The sequence below is a fragment of the Durio zibethinus genome, chromosome 26 (genome assembly GCF_047325235.1).
Source record: "Durio zibethinus cultivar Kanyao isolate XHJ-2024 chromosome 26, ASM4732523v1, whole genome shotgun sequence".
In the NCBI taxonomy this organism is placed as follows: Eukaryota; Viridiplantae; Streptophyta; class Magnoliopsida; order Malvales; family Malvaceae; genus Durio; species Durio zibethinus.
Window position 1 is genome coordinate 9,211,786 of NC_143187.1, and position 19,168 is coordinate 9,230,953.

Here is a 19,168-nt window from a genome sequence, read left to right on the forward strand (position 1 = left end):
TCTAACGATCTCTTTCGGTAATCATGTATAAAACAATTATCAGCAAGAGAAGAACCTAAGATCTGATCGAATGAAAGCGTAAAAACCTCTTGAACTTCTATGTTCCGATGATATATGTCATTGTCAACATGCGAATCATGTGGTTATGAGGCATGAAATTTTGACAGGTGGCCTTGAATTGGAGGAGCTCTCAGCTCTATCTGAAATTTCTCATTCTCCAATTGGGTTGAAGGAGTGACATTGTATTTGGCTCCTTCTAGAGCACTCCTAACCGCACTAAGACATTTTTTACCACTGTTCTAAGAAACTTCCATTTTTTTGTTGTCTGTATTAGACATTCTTTATGAAGTCCACCACTTTGTTTTTTGTATCAGGCTATCAGCTTTTTTTGTTCTCTTCAACTTATTCAATTGGGAATTTAGGATGAACCCACCGAGCATTGTGGTGGGCCGGCGATTGAAGGTAAACTAATTTGTTGGACATGATTGTTGTATTGTGCAGAAAACGATAATCTCCTTCAAACAGGTCGACTTTTCAAATGTTTATTTGATTTTATTTAGACATAGATGCCCAACAAGCACTATGAGAAAGATGAAAAATTAATTATCCCAAAATTGATTGCGGTATTAGAATCCATATTAGATAATTAGATTGGGAATTATTAACCAACATTACTAAATTTGGATTCGAGGGAGACAAAAACTGTAACCAAGAAGCAGGGTTTACAATGATACGGTTCAATCTCTAGCCAAACTGAAGTTATTAACTTAAGAACAGGAGTGGTTTGAACATTAACTTTTGAAATAAGAACTCAGATGGATAATAGACGTTTTTTTGTGTTCCTAAATCCTAATTGCTATTGCACATTAGCATTGGAATCAGGGAATTTGAATGAAACCTACCTACCATATGGTGCAAAAACAAAATTCAAGAAAAATGGCGAATTGGCAATAGAAGAGGCTCTTCGAGTCTTTCCAATTCAGCAAAAAATAAAATAAAATAATAAAGAAGAAGAAAGAGAGAGAGAGAGAGAGAGAGAGAGAGAGAGAGAGAGAGAGAGAGAGAGAAGAATATCATTGTCTTCTCATTGATATCTTTTCTCGACTGAAAAAAAAAATAAAATCATTTCTATTGTATAGGGCATGAAAGAGACATGGCTATTCTGTTGATCTCCACTCCAAGACTTTCCTTGGTACGTGCTTTTAAATTTGTCTTTATAAACGACGACTTGGAGAAAAATCTATAACTTTCTCTTGATCTACGGTATTTATTTTTTATCGTAAAATTCATGATTAGAACATTTAAGGGATCTCCAGGTTATGTGGATTAATATTTCTCTAAATTTATTTTACAAAATTATTTTTAAAAATTATAATTATAATTAGGCAATCTTCAACATGTATAAATCCAATAAAATTAGTTCAAACTGAAATAATTACAAGTAGCGTTTTAAATAATTATCATTCATGTGCTTGAAGCACCATCAACATATGATCAAGAGGCTTACAAAGGAATGAATGATGAATGATTCTAACAATTATAGAAAAGTTTCAATTATGTTATTAAAAAAACAGCTTCTATTATGTTTTACTTTTTAATTAACCTAATTTCAATTATTATCAGTTCATGAAAGAAGTTTACAATTAATACCAAAAATTCTTTTTGTATGAATACTATGATCATAGAAGTTTTTTTTTTTTTTTTTTTTTTTTTTTTTTTTTTTATCTTATCCAATTTTACAAATAAAATGTTGCTTTTATTTACCTAAATTAGTAGGTCATGCTATCCAACCGTTGTTATGAGCCAATAAAATATATCTCTATGCATATTATTGAGATGACGAAGCATTTGAAAAGGCAGCAATGGTCTACCATTTTAAATGGCTCCTTTTTTGCATTCCTTCCCATCATCATCAAAGAAGATAGAGTGGAAAAAAACTAACTATATATAAGGGCTTCTCCATTCAGTATTGTTGAGATGCTCCAACCTCTGTCATTTCCAAATTCAAAGCTATATATATATATATATATATATATATACATATACATATGTATATCTTCATTTGCTCATAACATTATCAAATATGATGTATAAGCTTGTTAAAGTATTCACTATTCAATTCCTTCTCAAGCGGCTACCCATTTATCTAGGTTGTAGGAAGACAAAAAAAACTACTCTTATAAGAACTACTAAGTGAATGTTGTACTGTACTGTAAAGTTCTAAGCTAAGCTAATAGACCTAACAATTTTCTTGTTCTTCTCTGTGGTTTAATTATTGGACAATTATTGTACATGGAAATTGTTTAAGTATCAAGTTAGATACTGCACATCTTGGAATTCTAATATGACATGATCTAATCCTACCTCAACCAAGTGAAACAACCAGATCACTAGTACTTTAATAAATGCATGAGTTGAATTGAACATAATTTCATTCTTTATATCCAAAAAAACCTTTGCAATCTGATCAGAACATTAATCAATCATTAGGGAAACAGAATTGTATCAGAAAGAGTAACAAGTTTAACATTAATAATTTGTCCCTGGCACTTTCTCCTGTAAACTTGCTTAGCACTTGCAAAAGATTCAATGTGAGGTCACTTTTGACATATTTAATTTCCCTTGTGCATAAGGGACCCATAGATATTGATAAAGGTGCATGAGTACATTTGTCAACCAAAGAAGTTAAAATTGGAGAGAAAACTTCTCTCTCGGACAAATTTGAGTAAGCCTTCTATTATCCAGGAAATTGACAAAAAGCGGAGAAGAGGGAGTTAGGATTCCAAGTTTCCTAACTCACGTTCAACTTTCCTTGGTGCATAAAGTATATTTGCCAAACCAAAGAAATTAACACTGGTGTCAATTTTTGCTTGCTTCTTTTCTTTTATCATTTTTTCTATCTATAAATTGGCAGACTAATGTAAGCATTCTGAATCTCCAGCAAATCTAATGAGTCGAGCAGAGAAAGTTTACCGTCCAGGTTTTCTCACCAGAAAGTGAAAAGTCTACTAAACAGAAGAGACCGCTTCGTCTCTTAATATCATCATGCACATTCTTAAATAACTATACCATAGATATCAAAAAGAAAGAAAGTAAACCAAAGGATATTACACGAATTGCATTCAAACAATATGGATCAGATACATTGCGTTACTAGATCATTGATGATTTGTCATTGCATTCAACTTATTTTGTCAGTACATCAAGTTCTGATGACAGTTTTATTTGTTTCATCAGAAGATACTAGTAACTTTATCTAGCTCTCACGAAAATCACTGCTAGCAATTTGCAAATCAGTGATGTTTCGGATCAGGACCCCCAGGACTTAGACGCTTTGACTCGTAATCATCTCTCTCATCTCTGATCTCTATATTAAACCGATACACCTTCCCTGAACTAGTAGCAAGGGACAACATTCGAAAATATCTGGTTGGAATATTTTCCCTTACAATGTTTGGATTAAGAAGGCGACATTCAGACCTTGAAACTGAGTATAATATCAGTATCAGGCATGCAAGAAATCGCCGGAAAGCCATTTTCTTGTAGCGGTTTTAGATACTGCAGTCTTATTGTACGCATTCAAGCTTGAATAGGCAGCATATATATAGGTAATAGAAACGTTACTTTCCATAGAACCAATGAAAAGGAGCTCCAAAACCATGAAATGATTATCGTAAAGTGTAGTTGACCCCTGATTCATATTCGCAGATTGCTGTATAAAATGTATAAGGTACGTAATCACTTATGCTCTTCAGCATTGGAGTACTTTGATTACTGTAAGTCTAAACATTTTTTAGGCATTTAAGAAAGCTGGCAAGCCTTCCTCAACTTCAACTTCTCATTACCCACTTCTGAGCGTGGAAGAGTCGCGTCTTGTCGACTTCTCCTAAAGACTAAAGCAGAGTCCAAAATAATGACAATAACACCTCCCTTAATAATTTATCTTGTCTTTATTAGGATTCGATCTTTTGATATCTAAGATTTTTTATTACAACCTTGAAACACATGTCGAATCCACTATATCAAAGTGGCCTGCTGACGACATCATCTTCGTGCTCTTGCCATGGGAAATGAAGATGCGTCTACTCATAGCTTGAAAATCATAGTGAAACTAACAGTCAGCCGATGCTAGTATAGGCTATTTTTTTGTTCCATTCACAAATCCCAAACCAATGGACATTATTTGAAGAATAGATTAAAAAGAGTGCAGACGAATCGAATTTTTAATAGGTCGTACGTGAATATGTTTGATTTTTGTCTTATTTATATTTATTTGTTAAGTTTAATAAATAATTTTGAACAGTAATTTTATATTTATTTATTAAACAAATTTAATATAAATATCTATTTAATTCATTTATATTCTTAAACAAATTTATTTAATAATTATTTAAAATTTGTTCATTTAAAATTTATTTATATTCATTTAAATATAATATATTTTCGTTTATTGTTTAGTAATAATAATAATAAATTTTTATTTTTATCTTTTATCTTAATTTTAGTTTAAAATTTATTTATATTCATTTACAATCTATTTATTTAAATTTATTTGGTTATAATTTATTTATCGTTGATGAATATATTCGTTTATATATATTTTTAAATATGTTTATTAAATATTTATAAATAAATTTATTAAAATTAATTGAATTAAATATAAATCAAATATAAATATCTTATTATTTAAATGAATTGAATTTAAACGAATAAAATAATTTTTTTATTAAATATAAATTGAGTGCATATATCTCTAAAAATAAATAAATAAATCATAAATATATATTCATTCTTGAATTCATTTCTCTTTCCTGTGGGCTAAAGTACAGGCTCCCCTCAGAAATGTCTATTGGTCGAGCTTAATTTCATAAGAAATGTTAAAAACAAACCCAAACCAAACCTCCCGTACACTCAAATTTGAATACTTTTTTTTTCATTGTTTTTCAGACATAAAAAAGTAGTTGTTAGAAGTTAGAACCATGATAATTTTAAAGAGCATAAAATCCTATATTCCTAATAATCACAATGTAGTAATAAAACAGTACTATTAATTTAGGCTGGACCAAAGTCGAATTTGAAAAAAAAAAAAAAATTCACAACTCAAGCCCAATGCAAAACAATCCGAGTTTACAGGTTCTCAATTATAATGGACCACCTAACACAAGGACATAGAAGAGATAAATTTGCGTTAAATTATGATTATCTGAATGCAGATAAGATACAATCATACAAGCAATAAATCTGAAAGAAGCAGACAGACAGACAGATACTTAAGTAATTTAGTTTTAAGTAGTTCTTTTTAGGATTAACTTTTTAAAAAAAAATTTCTGGCCAGATTAGGCTTCAGATTAATGTCTGCATTTATCTGATCAAGCAAATTTTAATATTTTAGGGATTTGTATTGTGTCACAAAATGCTTATTGGTCCAACTTGGTTTGCTAATTTAAAGTCATTCGTAGCACAATCAATCAAATCACACAGCAGATTCGAAAACATGATAAGAGGAGAAAATCCAATCATTTTATTACTCAGTAGTACAATATAAAGGTCAGATCTTGATTTTGAGACATATCATAACATGAAATCTGTGTCTAAATGTATAATTTAAAGTGAAATACTCAATAAAAGAAAGAAAATAAAAATGAACCCTCAATCAAGCAGATTGAGTAGTTGACAAAAGAATCACCCTAGTGCTTCATCGGAAGTTTACACTTTTATACACCAAAGTCTTCTTGCAAATTGATTCAACTCCATCTTCAGCTCTCCTCTTTCTGCATTTCATTTGGCATATCAAAGCTTGGGAAGAAACCAGAATTGTTGTATTGGATTGAGACAGAGTTGAATAGATTTGTGGGAGAACGAGATTGGTAATGTCTTCAAGTGGTTTTCTTATTCTTCCTTTTTGATTGGTTGAGGATGAAGATTTTGTGAGAACAGATGTAGTCTTTTTGGAAGAGAAAGGAAGGACGTTCTCCTTGTTATCATTTTCATAAAGGGAGAGCACAGCCATTTAGCTTTGAGTGATAAGAGAGACGGAGGAGGAAGGACAGGATGGGAGAGGGTGGTGAAATGGTGAAGGGGAGGAGGAGATATAAGTAATGGTGGGTTTTGGAGGGGATGAAGCGAAAGATTTCAATTCAAATTGTTTTAGGATGTTTACATTTTTTTAGTTTTAGTTTCAAGGAGGGAATTTTGGAGGGGAGAAAAGAATGGTTTCAATTTGGGATGATTTTTTTTAATTTTGATTCTAAGGGGGGAGGCTGGAGGCGGAAACCTTTTTTTTTTTTTTTTGCTATTAGGCGGAAACATTTATGCTTCTTTTTTAGATTTGAATGAATCGCGAAGGTCAAACCGTGCTCGATGGAGAAGGCGCGCTTTTTTGTTGTACAAATTGGGGCACGAGGAGGGAGAAAATAATTTGTTTACTTTTACGACTGGGCGGGCCTGGACTGGACACTGTTCTTCCTAGCTCTATTTTTCCAATCAAGGGCATGGGTTTGGGTTTTTGAGTCTTGTTGTCTGCTGATAAATTATTGGTTCAAAAGGAATTTCAAATGTAATTTTAAGCATTAAAAAACACTAGGATAAACTGCATGTCAATAAGTATTTTTGGTAACGCGACCGTGTATATACTATATAATTCTTAAATCCACGTCCCTCCATTTCTTCCCAAATCAGATGGCATCTCTAGTGTCCATTGTTGAGGTCCCAACGAGAACCATTGTATGAAGTTGAAGTAAGAATAATAATGGTACGTGATTAAGATAGCAAATAACAATCAATCAGAATGATAGAGAAATTGTAAATCATATTCAACCATCTACATGATTTAAGAAATTCTAAATTGATCGTACAAACAACTCATTGCATCGTAAAAGAGGTGGTTCATGTACCAGCTTCAATGAATCAGGGAACTAAACAGAACTAAGAAAAGAGATAAATGCAGGTAAAGAGCTAAAAAAACAATCGTGAGAGATCGATTTAAATTGAAAGGTTTCTAACCATGTTGTTCAACTCCACGTGTAAGATCTGTTGGTCCTAGCTTTTCGGGGAAGGAGAAGATGAACCTGTTCCTGAGAGTCTCATGGAACAACTTATCAACTAAAAGGGGGAAGAAAGTTCAAAACTTCGAATTGCTCGTGTCTTTGTATCTTTGTGTATGTGTCTGCGAGAGAGATACCTTATATGACATATAAGCACCGTTCTTGCCTTTGATCAAGTTGGAATTTCCTTAGATATTAATAGCTCAGCAAATTTCTGAACCATACGAATGTTTTTAATTGTGAAGGAACGTGCAACTTCGGTTATAGCAATGTAAGTTAGCTGAGAAAAACTTATGATAGCAAATAGTAAAAAATGGAAAGGATATCTTCTCTTGAAAGATGGGATGGTTAAGCATCAGTAAATTGTTGTTGTTCACAATAGCTCGAACCAGTATTTCTTTGGCTTCCTCATGTTTCTTTTTCAGCATGTTGCAGATCTGCAAAGAAAACAGCACATTATCAAATATCCAGTATCCTCTGGTTGATAGATAGTTTTCATATCTTAGAAGAAATATAAATTAATCTAAACTCATTCAAACTGCATAAAGACTACAGGTTTTTTTTTTCTTTTGAAGTGAAATAGATCAGTGACATATCTGAGCTTCAGAGCATCAAACTTTCATTGATGTGTTTTACTTACATCTTCCAGCTCCTTTCCATAAGCTTCAGCCTTTTCCATATTTCCTTCATCTTCCATGACTGAAGGAAACTCCAGTTCTGTCACTTTCACCTCCCGAGGAACTTCAGATCTCGAGGTCAGATGGTCATAAAGAATATTCTTGGTTGACTCTTCCATGTGATTCTTATTAGTATTTTGAACCTAGCATAAACGTTTGAAGTAATTAGAGTCTAGCAAATATTTGAAACTGTAATTTATTTGCGCAAGGATTTCCTGCCTTTGTTCATGCAGAAATGTACGAGTTTGGTATGATAAGATACCTCTTTATCAGCAACTCTTTGAGAAGATTCTTTAGGATTCCTGCATTTTTTTAAAAGAAAAACCTGCATTATTCTAGCAAAGAAGCCCATAGATTGGTTAAAATGCGTGTAGAGTTTACAAGCAATAAGACCTGCTTTCACTTGGAGATGGCAAAAGCCTTTTGAGGGGTTTCAACAACATTAAGTCTCCATTTGATTCCTACGGAATAGTTTGAACAAATTAGTGGCACATCATGTTAATTACATGAACACAGACTTTATAGCTGCTTGAACATATTACCTATTGCATTGGCATTGTATTTAAAGATAATTGTGCATTCCTTAATGAAAAAGATAATTGCACATTGAAAGCAGTAACTCATATCCAGAAAAGAGAAGAGGACCTCCAATGTTTTCCGCTTCAAGGATGGGAGCTTTGGTGTTTGTTTCTCAGCATTTCCAACGGGAAGGACAATCTTAGATGTATTTCCTGGAGTATTCTTGTTTTGCTCCAAGTTTCTCAATGAATTGGTTTCCCTTTGAGAACTCAGTTGATCTTTGTTTGTTCCTACAGTCCTACATTGAGAAGGGGCAGCATTTGTTAAGAAAATTTAGCAGAGCAATCCCTGATATAATGGCCTTGCGGAAAATTGAGGTGCTACATCAGCATCATACCTTGTGCTTTTAAAGCTAGAGAGAGCAGGTGCTTTCTTGAGAATTTTATGTGCTTCACGAAGAAACTTTGAGTTCTGAATGGATTCTATTTTTTGAACCTGAAGTTTGGGATTCACAGATGTCTGGACACCAAATTCAGTTTTCTCAGCATGGTTAGGAGGATTAGCTTGCAAACTGCAAGGAAGCCACACAAGTTCGTAGAGCTTAGTTAACAGTTTTGCTAAAGGTTCCAAAGAAAATGTAAACAGATTAAGTAATGGAAAGATTTGTAGCTACTAGATAATATATATTAAGTTTTAAAATTTTAATGTAAGATGAAGATAAAATTTGAAAAAAACAATTCACTATTATGAAAATAAACGAATCACAAGATAAAGCAAAGACTCAGCAGAAAAGTATAGAACTTATAAGAAAGGAGTGCAACATACATCCCAAAGAAAGAAGCAAATCTTCCAAAAGAGGATAAAATGAACGAATAATTCAAAGCTCATTTAAGTAATTTTGGTATTCAAATCAATAAAAAGAGTCTTCCAAGATAATTTATGAATAAATGGAACTAATGGCCCAGGAACGAAGAATCCGCATTTAGATGCTTACCAAGAACCAGTTAAATGCCATGTATACCAATGTTTACACTGCTCATTCTAAAAATTACATGAGAAAATCATGTTTCTGGAGTAGAGATTGACAGAAAAACATAAATATAAGCTCAAATAATGTAGCCTCACCTAACATTCTTTTCAATTCTTAAAAGGACAGGCTCTCCTTTTGTTGCTGCTTTATCTTGCAAACTTGATTTACTGATTAATTTGTTGCCACCATTTTGTGCAGCATCAGCAGTGAAACCATCCCTGTTTAGTATTGCATATATAATATCATATAAGAAGTGAAAATGTTACATATTTATTGTTTCTTAAGTTAAAAGTTCCAACGACATCTCCAAAGGGACAACCAAATTTTATAACACTAGTGTAACAGAAATTTACTAATGTCGATGCCTCACCTGGTATCACTAGAACTTTCAGCATTGTTTTCACTTTGTAGCAAAACCGGCTTCCCTTTTGTCAATTCTTGGGAACTTACTTTTGAATAACCCACCGGTTTTCTTCCATTTTCTGCTTCACCACCGTCAGAATCATCCCTGTTGAAGATGGAAAGAGTCTAAGAGTCTATCTGCCATGGAACAACACTAATTACAGTTGTTAGATAAAGCATGGCAAACCTTTTCTCATATGTGCGACATAAATGCTTGTCACCAATCCTTTTTCTGTTAAATGAGGAAACATCTTTTCCCGTTGCTGATGGTTGATGCAACTGAGATTTGTTTTCTTCTGATCGTCTGAAAAACCTCGAGTGAATAGCCCCAGCTTCTTTGTCTTTTGTTGCAGTCAGTTCACTGACTGTTGGTTTACTGCATCTAATAAATCAAAGTTAGCCGCAAAATGAAACTCATAAACAATGCTCAATATCAAAGCTAATAGCAGCATATTAGCATAAACTACCAAGGGCTTTGTCGATCAGTGTGATTTTAAGCAGTTACTGTAGCACATGGAGTTATATTTCTTTCTTCTCTTCAATCCCATAACTAAATATGGCATTACAATCAACATCAACTATTTCTCTCATTGATATAGTTCATCTAGAAAATCACTAATTAGAAATTTTCAATAGTTAAACAATAATGGCACATTATTAAAAGATTTGTCGATTATCTGACCTGTCTGATGAAAAAGAAGGAAGTTTGGAAATCGGATTCTGGATATCCTTCTTGGCTGTACTGTTGTCTAAAATTTCTCCTGATAAGCTTGCAGTGGAAATATCTTTCAGAATTATATCACCTTCCACTAATTGACTGTCGTTTATTTCTGCTGGGATATTGCCACCAACCCCTTTTCTTTCATCTCTATCACTCTCAGATAACAGAATTGAGTTCTTCCACTGCAAATTTTCTTGATTAGTCCCCTCATTGCTTATCATTTTGTTATTAACATTTTGCTCTTCAGCTAAACTGGTATTTATTCTTCTTCCCTGAGAACAAAATTTGGCCTGCATGTCAGAAACAGTTTCTTGGTTTGAATTGTTCCTACTGAGGGAATCCATGGGTGAACTTTGTAAGGACCGCTGATCATACAGTTCTAAGGAAACTTCCCTATCTGACAACGGACTTGATGTATATGTTTCTTTGGCACCGGTATCCACTGATTTCTCTGGAGAAATTCTTGATCCTTGTGCATCAACCAAATTTCCAGGTGCAATACCCTTTGTAGAAACTGCTTTTAAGGGAGAAGGATCATCCATGGAATTGCAAGCATCTGCCTTGCCCTTGGATGTCTCAGCCTTTGAATTGGTTGCATCCTTTGATGCTGGAAGTTTTTCAGTTATGCAATCATCCTCAAGTGCGTGGTCAATTTTAGAAACTTCACTAATCTCAGATGCAACTGATTTTCTTTCCTGGATTTTCTTACAAGTCTTATCTCCTTCACTTAGGCTTGAATCAAAGTCAAAACCATCCAACCTGCAGCCGATACGATATGCAGGCAAAGAAATAAGAAACGAATGTGAAGTTGACTTAGACATCTGGTAAAAATTTGAAAGCAAAAGCTTGTACAATGTGATGATTCAAACATAAAAGAATTATCCACTCACTCATTAAAATCAAAAGAGAAGGTAAAGCGATCTTTTTTCTCTTGTTGTTTCCCCCTATCTTTAGATTTTTCCTTAGCTTTTGCATTCTTTTTTGAGGGTGATGAGAAGTCAAGATCAGGCATGTCCATTTTGAATGACGATAACTTGTCAAAATCACCATCCAGATTAAACTCCATATCCCTGAAAAGAATAAAAATCTTCATACCTAAGTAATTTATCCTATTCACAGATAATTTGTACTGCACACTAACAACCATGTGTTCAGTTTATAAAGTATTGAACTCTTAGTTCCAGTTTCCATGGTTTAATCCCTGGCAATCTCAACTATCAAAAAAAATTGTACCGCACAAAGCATAATGATGACATGTATACAAAAGGCACCAACATATGTAAAGTGAAGTGATGACAAAAAGAGAACACAATAGTACACAATTTCAACATATGATATTCAGAATAGACTAACCAAGCTAGGTTCTGATGTGATACAATGAGAACCTCATTTTACAATGACAAACCAAAAGCTCCAAGAATTGGCAGTACTTACAGCTTCTCAAAGTTGAATGCCTTTTCCTTGCCCTTTGAGATTGTCCCAAAGCTAAAATCCATAGCATCTTCTTCTGTCACTGACATAGATTTCCAGGAGTTAAGGAAATCCTTTCCAATTTCCTCATCTGTTTCAAGTGGAAAGTAGGATCTCAGTACATAATTCATTTCAATTATTGAAACAGGTGATGCTCGAAAGATTTATTGCATCACCTTTAGACTATAGAATTGATTGACAAATCATTTCTAGTCATGGGAACACCTAGAGGATACCAGAGTAATCAATCACAAAAGGGTAAGGGTCAGCAAACCCCAAAATAAGATTACAGGATGCTGATATTGTTTCTAACTATGTTTTCATTAATGAATCGCTGCAGTTAGTCATTGCTGCCAATGAGCCAATCCACTATAGAGTTACAGCCTCCTGTTAATTTTTGCACATTTTCTAAAGCATTTTTCTTAAATGTTTTTCTCACAGATAGTATATCTTTCTAGCACAAGTGCACAACCACTAGTATCAAAACATTGCCAATTAGTTAGGAGTTGGAATGTAAAATTAGAAGATAACCTGCACCCTAATGCTTTCCTGCTACCATTATCTCCAGGACAAGAATAGAGAACAAACAATAAATTGAATTTCTTAATGCTTGCTATCCATAAGGACAGCCACAGGAATACCTAGCACTGATATTTTCTCCTTTGCTTTTGAATCAACAGCTGAAGAAGTTGCCTTCTGTGGCTCTGCCATCTGCAGGCATCATAGATGAAAATTTATTCCCAACCGCAACAATCCAAAGACTGTCAATATGAATTGCAATAGGAAAGAAAGAAAACAAAAATGGTGCTGCAGCAACAAACTGAAGATTCAAGGATCAAAGCAATGGTGTAAAGTGCAAGAAAAAGAATTGACAAGCGATAACAAATTTCTCCAAATGGCTACGGAGAATAAATATAATAATTCAGTTCCACTATAAGTAACTAAAATATCAATAAGATAAAAACAGTCAGATGTAAGCAAACCAAATCGATGAAATTTTGAATCATGTGATGTTGCTCATTAGATTACCATTCAACTGGAGTAACGGTTAATGGACCAATTTGAATCATGTGATGTTTCTCATCAGATGTAAGCAACCAAATGGTTTAGTGGTTATAGAGTAATATGGACTACCCATAAGTTTCCTTTGCTCATTCACATCAGATAGTATTTCACGATTCTTTATAAAGCACGTATATAAAACTTCAACAAGCACCCTTTCAACATCAAATTGAATATGAAATCCGTCCTCCACGAGATCCAATGCATTTCAGAGCAATGTTTATCGCATATATGCATCTTTCCGAAACACATAATTTAGTAAAACATTCATGATCAAACTCAAGCACACAACATGATTATCAACTCAAAATACATAGCCTGATCAACAAAATTTTCTAAGTCAAATTAATAGCAAACAAAATCCACGGAAAAAGTGATACATGAAAGCTGAAAGAGCATTCACTAGCGGGAAAATATAAAGAAAATGAACATCAAATAAATCGTGTGATTATTACAGAATGCTAAAGATGAAATCAAACTGATCCAATGCCTAAAACAGATAAAAATTCAAAAACAGGAAGTTAATTCACCAAAAGAATTAATCAACGAAAACGATCTCATATACAAAAAAAAATTTAAAAGTTAAAACCCTAGATGTTTCAAATTTCAATAAAAAGGTGTAAAAGATAACCTGCATTCCGAGTAACTCGATGTCTTTGATTTTACAAGGTTTTGGATTTGAATGCGGGGGAGAGAAGGAGAGGAAACTTGCCTCGGTAATCTTGGTGAGAGAATACAAGAAACGAACCTGTTTGGCTGGAAAGAAAATTGGCAATGGAAGTCATTGAGGTGGAAAAGAAAAATGTGGGTTTTTGGAAGATGGATTTTCTCTTCAAATGTGCTGCATATTTATAGGTCTGGAAGTTGAAGGAGCGGGACAACGGAAGCGATTAAGGGGCGTTTTAAGTTACCGTTTCTTCAGATTGACACGCGTCTGATTTTGTGGGCTAAAGCCCGTTACCAAAAGTAAGTTAGAGTTTGCATTATTGGAGTACATTTATTCTACAAATATTTTCATTTGGATCAGCGCTCAAGGCCCATTTAGGAATGAGAAAAAGCAATAAAAATTGGATTCAACATTTTTTTTAATAAAATAAATTAAAAATTAAAAATAGGGAATATTACATATTTAAATTTTAAATTTATTAAATATTAATTTTAAAAATAATTATATAAATTGATTAAGTTAAGTTTCACATTAATAATATTCAACATTTTAATGGGTCACAACAATAAATTTATGGAAATATACTATTATTCAACATTTTTTCTATATGGATTTTTCTTTCTAGGGTAAATTAACTATCTGTGAGACTAGTCCAATTACATCTTACATTTGATTCATTGTTCCAAATTCACTGCATCCAATAACAACATCAATCAGCAATTGATTAAAAATGAACCTTTTGTTTTTCCTTGATATTGTTAAGGTTCATTAAAATCCAAAATATTCGGGATTCCAACTCAATAGAGTAAGACTAGAGCCATAATAATATTATAATATTAGCAAAGAAAAGTTGGTGAGAATTGCGGGGTAGGTGGTGGGCATGAATTTTCGGCCATCGGTCCTTTTCACTTTCCTTTTTATTTTTTAAATCAATTGTATTATTTTTAATTTATAATCTATCTTTAATTTTTCGATTTTTAATTCCTTAACTCATTACATCAAGCACTTACCGTATCCTCTCTACTTCTTTTATTTTTTTTGGTATTTAATCCTCCCTACATTAATTTATTGAAAACATTACCTACGTAAATTTTTTTTTTGACCCTGCAATCTTCATAGGTATGATCGGCCAGGATCCAAAGTCAATAGTCAAAGAAGGGATACTGGAACAGAATGAGCAAGCATTAGTTGAGGGAGTGGGTTTGAGGCAAAGGTGTTCTCCCCGTTTTAGCCTCCAACACCATTCGTCAACACCAACCATTTTGACGAATCCACCTTTTTAAACACCACATCCAACATCAACCCTGGAAGTACCCTAAACCCAAAAGAAAAATGAATGTCCAAGTCACAGAAACCGCTCTAATCCGCCCCTCCACCCCACCTTTCACCGAGGACCACGCCCTCCTTCTCTCTCACCTAGACAATGACCACAGCCTCAACGTCACCTTCCGTTACCTGCGAGCTTACGTCAACAGTAACACCAGTGATCGCAACCCGTTCCAGGTCATCTCCTCCGCCATCGCCACCGCTCTCCACCACTACTACCCTCTGGCGGGCTCTCTCCGCCGTGCCAGCAATGGTAGGTATGAGCTTTTCTGTCAGGTGGATCAAAGCCTACCCCTGGTCAATGCAAACGCGGACTGCACATTGGAGTCAGTAAATTACCTTGATGACCCTGATATGAATTCAGTTGAACAGCTGGTTCCTGACCCGAGCCCGGAAGAAACTCTGGTCAACCCCTGTATTTTACAATTAACGGTGTTCAAATGTGGTGGGTTTACTCTTGGGGCGGCTATTCATAATGCTTTGTGTGATGGGCTTGGTGCAACCCAGTTTTTCTGTATGGCAGCTGATCTGGCACGTGGAGTGGACCAGGTAAAATTTCAGCCTGTTTGGGACCGAGCTGCTCTTTTGGGTCCAAGAAACCCACCAAAAGTTGAAGGCCCAGTTTGGGATTTTCTGAGCTTGGAGAAAGGGTTTAATCCTTACAAACAGAATATTGGACATGTTGTGAGGGAGTGCTTTTATGTGGAGGATGAATGCTTGGACCAGCTCAAGGCTTTGCTTTCTGAACAGAGTGGTCTGAGTTTAACCACGTTTGAAATCTTGGGTGCATATATTTGGCGAGCCAAGTAAGTTAGTTTTACCAAACTAAGTTACTTACTATAGTTACTCTAATTTGATTTGAAATGTTATTTGAATTCAATTTTCAATAGCAAATGCAATTGACTTATGTTGAAGTTAGAATATTGATTATTGAAATTTATGGTGTAGACTGTAGATTCAAGGTTTAGTGTTGTGCCTCTATAACAATGGAATTTTTGATCCGTTATCTTCATACTTCATTGTTGATATAAACAGGGTGCAAGCCTCAAAGATTCCAGGTGATGAGACTCTGAAGTTTTCATATTTAATGAACATCCGCAAACTAGTAAAGCCACCATTGCCTGCTGGCTACTGGGGCAACGGCTGCGTTGCAATTTACGCCAAGGTCAGTGCCAAGGATCTAATTGAGCAGCCTCTGTGGAAAACGGCAGAGCTGATCAAGAAGAGCAAAAGCAATGCCAGTGACGAGTACGTGCGTTCTTTTATTGACTTACAAGAACTGCACTACGAAGAAGGCATAACAGCTGGAAAAGGAGTGAGCGGGTTCACAGACTGGAGACATTTGGGCCATTCAGCAGTAGATTTTGGTTGGGGAGGTCCTGTAACTGTGTTGCCACTTTCAAGCAATTTCCTTGGGAGTATGGAGCCATGCTTTTTCTTGCCTTATTCTTCATCAAATACAGGCAAGAATAAAGGGTTTAAAGTCTTGGTGAGCTTGCGTGAGAGTGCCATGCCTGCTTTTAGGGAAGAGATGGAGAAATTTAGTAGGAAAGAATTTAGTAGGCTTTGAGCTATGTCCTGAATCCTGACAGCAACTTGTCTAGTTGCTGCGTCGAATGTATTTATGTCTGATGCTTGGCAAAATTGACACCAGAGCTGTCTTGCTTTTTCGTGGTGAATTTGGCTAATAATAAATTGTCTCTTGCTTCTGTTATTGAGCTCTCATCTATTAAGCCGCCAATGTGGAGTCCTGTATTTGGTTTTTGAATCCTATCAAGATGAAGGTGAAATGCCTATTAAATGCTTATTTTGATAATCAATTAGTATTAATTGTTTTGAGAAATCTTAGCTCATGAAATGCCAAAAAAAATTTTTTTACACAAGAAGAGAGACAAATCCTATTACTTATCAACATACTGAACAAAACTTGAAAAACAAACAAATAAAATTACTAGCTCCTGGCACCATTTAATTGTTTTCTGTATAGATTTATCTCCAATATTTGCAAATAATAATAATAATAATAATAATAGTAATTTTATTTATGATTGATTTTACCATATTTATTAAAAATAAAAAATTAATTTTATTTATGACAAGAAGCAAAGAAAGAACGAAATCTATCTTCTTATCCGCAATCTAACAGACCAAAAGGAAACCATGTCAAGCACTGGAGAGTCAAGAAATCACATAAAACTGTGACACAGACGCCCACCACTCACTCTGAAAAAAGGTTGCGGCATGGCGTCCCTACGAGTAACATCCTCAACCGCAATCTTAGCTTCTCGATCTCTCGTTTCTCCTTCCTCAATGTTTGCCATTCCCATTATCTCCATTAACCCAGGTGCATTTCTTTATCCAACTAACTTAACTGTGCACTTCTCGTTATCTTATTCACAACCTATTTCTGATAATATGAAACCAAATAAAAATATGAGGGTAGACTATGGGTGTTGTTTATGGACTCAGATTTTTTTTTTTTGTGGTACAGGACAGGGTTCTGGGAGGAAGTTTTATGGAGGGATTGGGATTCAGAGAAGAAAGAGAAGGCCTCAATTTCATATTGCAGTTAATAATGTTGCCACTGAAATTAAGTCTGTTGAACAGGTATTTAATTAACTTTGTTCTATTCTTTTATTTCATGCTGTTTTGAGATCAAACATTCATATGGGTGTTTGGAATCTTTAGATATAATAAAAATGGCACCTTGGAGAGTTGTGTACTTCTATTTTGTATTTGAAGAAAAGTTTTATTTTTTATTTTTTATTTTTTATATTTCTTATGGCACTTGAAGCGTTGGGTATTTGAAGAAAACGCTGTTGGGCAGGAGGATATAGAGTTGCATAGCAGATCTGTAAATAATACCTTTTGAATTTATGTGAATGAAGCTTGTGAACTTAATGATTTTCAGGCTCAGAAGCTTGCTAGTAAAGAAAGTCAGAGGCCAGTGTACCCATTTGCTGCTATAGTAGGACAGGATGAGATGAAATTGTGTCTTCTGTTAGATGTGATTGATCCCAAGATTGGAGGTATCATGATCATGGGTGGAAATCCATAACTGTTAGGTCCTTGGTTGATTTACTGCCTGAAATCGAGGTAGTCTTAGGTGACCCTTATAACTCGGACCCGGAAGATCCAGAATCAATGGGTATAGAAGTCAGAGAGAAGGTTACAAAAGGAGAGGACCTGACTATTTCAATGACTAAAATCAACATGGTCGATTTGCCATTAGGTGCTACTGAAGATAGGGTCTGTGGAACCATTGACATTGAGAAAGCTCTCAGTGAGGTGTCAAGGCATTTGAGCCTGGCTTCTTGCTAAAGCTAATCGAGGGGTTCTTTACGTGGATGAAGTTAATCTTTTAGATGACCACTTTGTGGATGTTCATTTGGATTCTGCTGCTTCTGGATGGAATACAGTTGAGAGAGAAGGTATTTCCATCTCACATCCTGCACGGTTTATTCTGATTGGCTCGGGTAATCCAGAGGAAGGGGAGCTTAGACCACAGCTTCTTGATCGATTTGGAATGCATGCTCAAGTGGGGACTGTGAAGGATGCTGAGCTTAGAGTGAAGATCGTGGCTGAGAGAGCTAGGTTTGACAAAAACCCAAAAGAATTCCGTGATTCTTACAAGGCAGAGCAAGAGAAGCTCCAACAGCAGATTGCTTCAGCTAGGAGTTCTCTTTCTTCTGTTCAGATTGATCGTGATCTAAAGGTTAAAATGTCCAAGGTTTGTGCTGACTTGAATGTTGATGGATTGAGAGGAGATATAGTGACTAATAGAGCAGCAAAAGCAATTGCGGCTCTGAAGGGAAGAGATAAATAAAGTCACTGCAGAAGATATTGCCACTGTCATCCCCAACTGCTTGAGACACCGTCTTCGGAAGGATCCTTTTGAGTCAATTGACTCTTGTTTACTTCTTGTTGAGAAACTCTATGAGGTTTTTAGCTGAGAGATTTATAACTCTTTCTATTTTTTTTAATGCATTGAGCTTCTTCCAATTGTTTTCTTCTTTATTTTATCTTGGTTGATTTTGCTAGCCTCTCTTTATCAAACAATCAGATATCGTGGGACATTCAAATCAAAGTAGATTCTTGGTCTAATCGTGTGAAGGAAGAGAAACAAAGGGGAGATTTCTATGAATGAATACTCTGTTTAGAATTTCCGTTGGACTACTACTTTTCAAGATTCCAATGATGCATAGGTTTCTTTTATTAAATTGTTTTCTATTGCATAGTTGATTATTTGCT

The 19,168-nt window shown here is 34.7% G+C and overlaps 4 protein-coding genes across 7 annotated transcripts; 2 read left to right on the forward strand and 2 right to left on the reverse strand.

Annotated features, from left to right (window-relative positions):
- Positions 1 to 5,495: 5,495 nt before the first annotated feature.
- On the reverse strand, positions 5,496 to 6,611 carry LOC149511319 (uncharacterized). Its single transcript, XM_089755974.1, has one exon. The coding sequence runs from the start codon at positions 6,008 to 6,010 to the stop codon at positions 5,696 to 5,698; it is 315 nt and encodes a 104-aa protein (XP_089612100.1). The 5' UTR covers positions 6,011 to 6,611; the 3' UTR covers positions 5,496 to 5,695.
- A 162-nt stretch (positions 6,612 to 6,773) lies between these two features.
- LOC111274991 (uncharacterized protein At4g18490) lies at positions 6,774 to 13,837 on the reverse strand. Of its 4 annotated transcripts, XM_089755967.1 has the most exons (16): positions 13,556 to 13,837; positions 12,504 to 12,573; positions 11,827 to 11,953; positions 11,283 to 11,462; positions 10,354 to 11,151; positions 9,859 to 10,053; positions 9,640 to 9,777; positions 9,365 to 9,487; positions 8,637 to 8,810; positions 8,366 to 8,537; positions 8,114 to 8,181; positions 7,983 to 8,022; positions 7,684 to 7,863; positions 7,368 to 7,480; positions 7,181 to 7,270; positions 6,774 to 7,073 (listed from the first exon to the last, which is right to left on the reverse strand). In XM_089755967.1, the coding sequence occupies exons 1-15, from the start codon at positions 13,559 to 13,561 to the stop codon at positions 7,216 to 7,218; spliced, it is 2,439 nt and encodes an 812-aa protein (XP_089612093.1). In that variant the 5' UTR covers positions 13,562 to 13,837; the 3' UTR covers positions 6,774 to 7,073; positions 7,181 to 7,215. The 4 variants fall into 4 exon arrangements, with proteins under 4 accessions (XP_089612093.1, XP_022715779.2, XP_089612092.1 ...); XM_022860044.2 differs by having other exon boundaries at positions 6,774 to 7,480; positions 13,556 to 13,834; XM_089755966.1 differs by having other exon boundaries at positions 6,774 to 7,480; positions 9,859 to 10,047; positions 13,556 to 13,833.
- An 838-nt stretch (positions 13,838 to 14,675) lies between these two features.
- On the forward strand, positions 14,676 to 16,631 carry LOC111318714 (HXXXD-type acyl-transferase family protein). Its single transcript, XM_022921589.2, has 2 exons — positions 14,676 to 15,723; positions 15,953 to 16,631. Exons 1-2 carry the CDS (start codon positions 14,924 to 14,926, stop codon positions 16,485 to 16,487), a joined length of 1,335 nt encoding a protein of 444 aa, XP_022777324.2. The 5' UTR covers positions 14,676 to 14,923; the 3' UTR covers positions 16,488 to 16,631.
- A 344-nt stretch (positions 16,632 to 16,975) lies between these two features.
- On the forward strand, positions 16,976 to 18,919 carry CHLI1 (P-loop containing nucleoside triphosphate hydrolases superfamily protein). The gene is given in 7 exon segments (XM_089755969.1): positions 16,976 to 17,261; positions 17,409 to 17,524; positions 17,829 to 17,961; positions 17,964 to 18,200; positions 18,203 to 18,226; positions 18,229 to 18,737; positions 18,739 to 18,919. Coding segments are annotated over 7 exon segments (1,254 nt in total). The 5' UTR covers positions 16,976 to 17,158; the 3' UTR covers positions 18,871 to 18,919.
- The last annotated feature ends 249 nt before the right edge of the window (positions 18,920 to 19,168 follow it).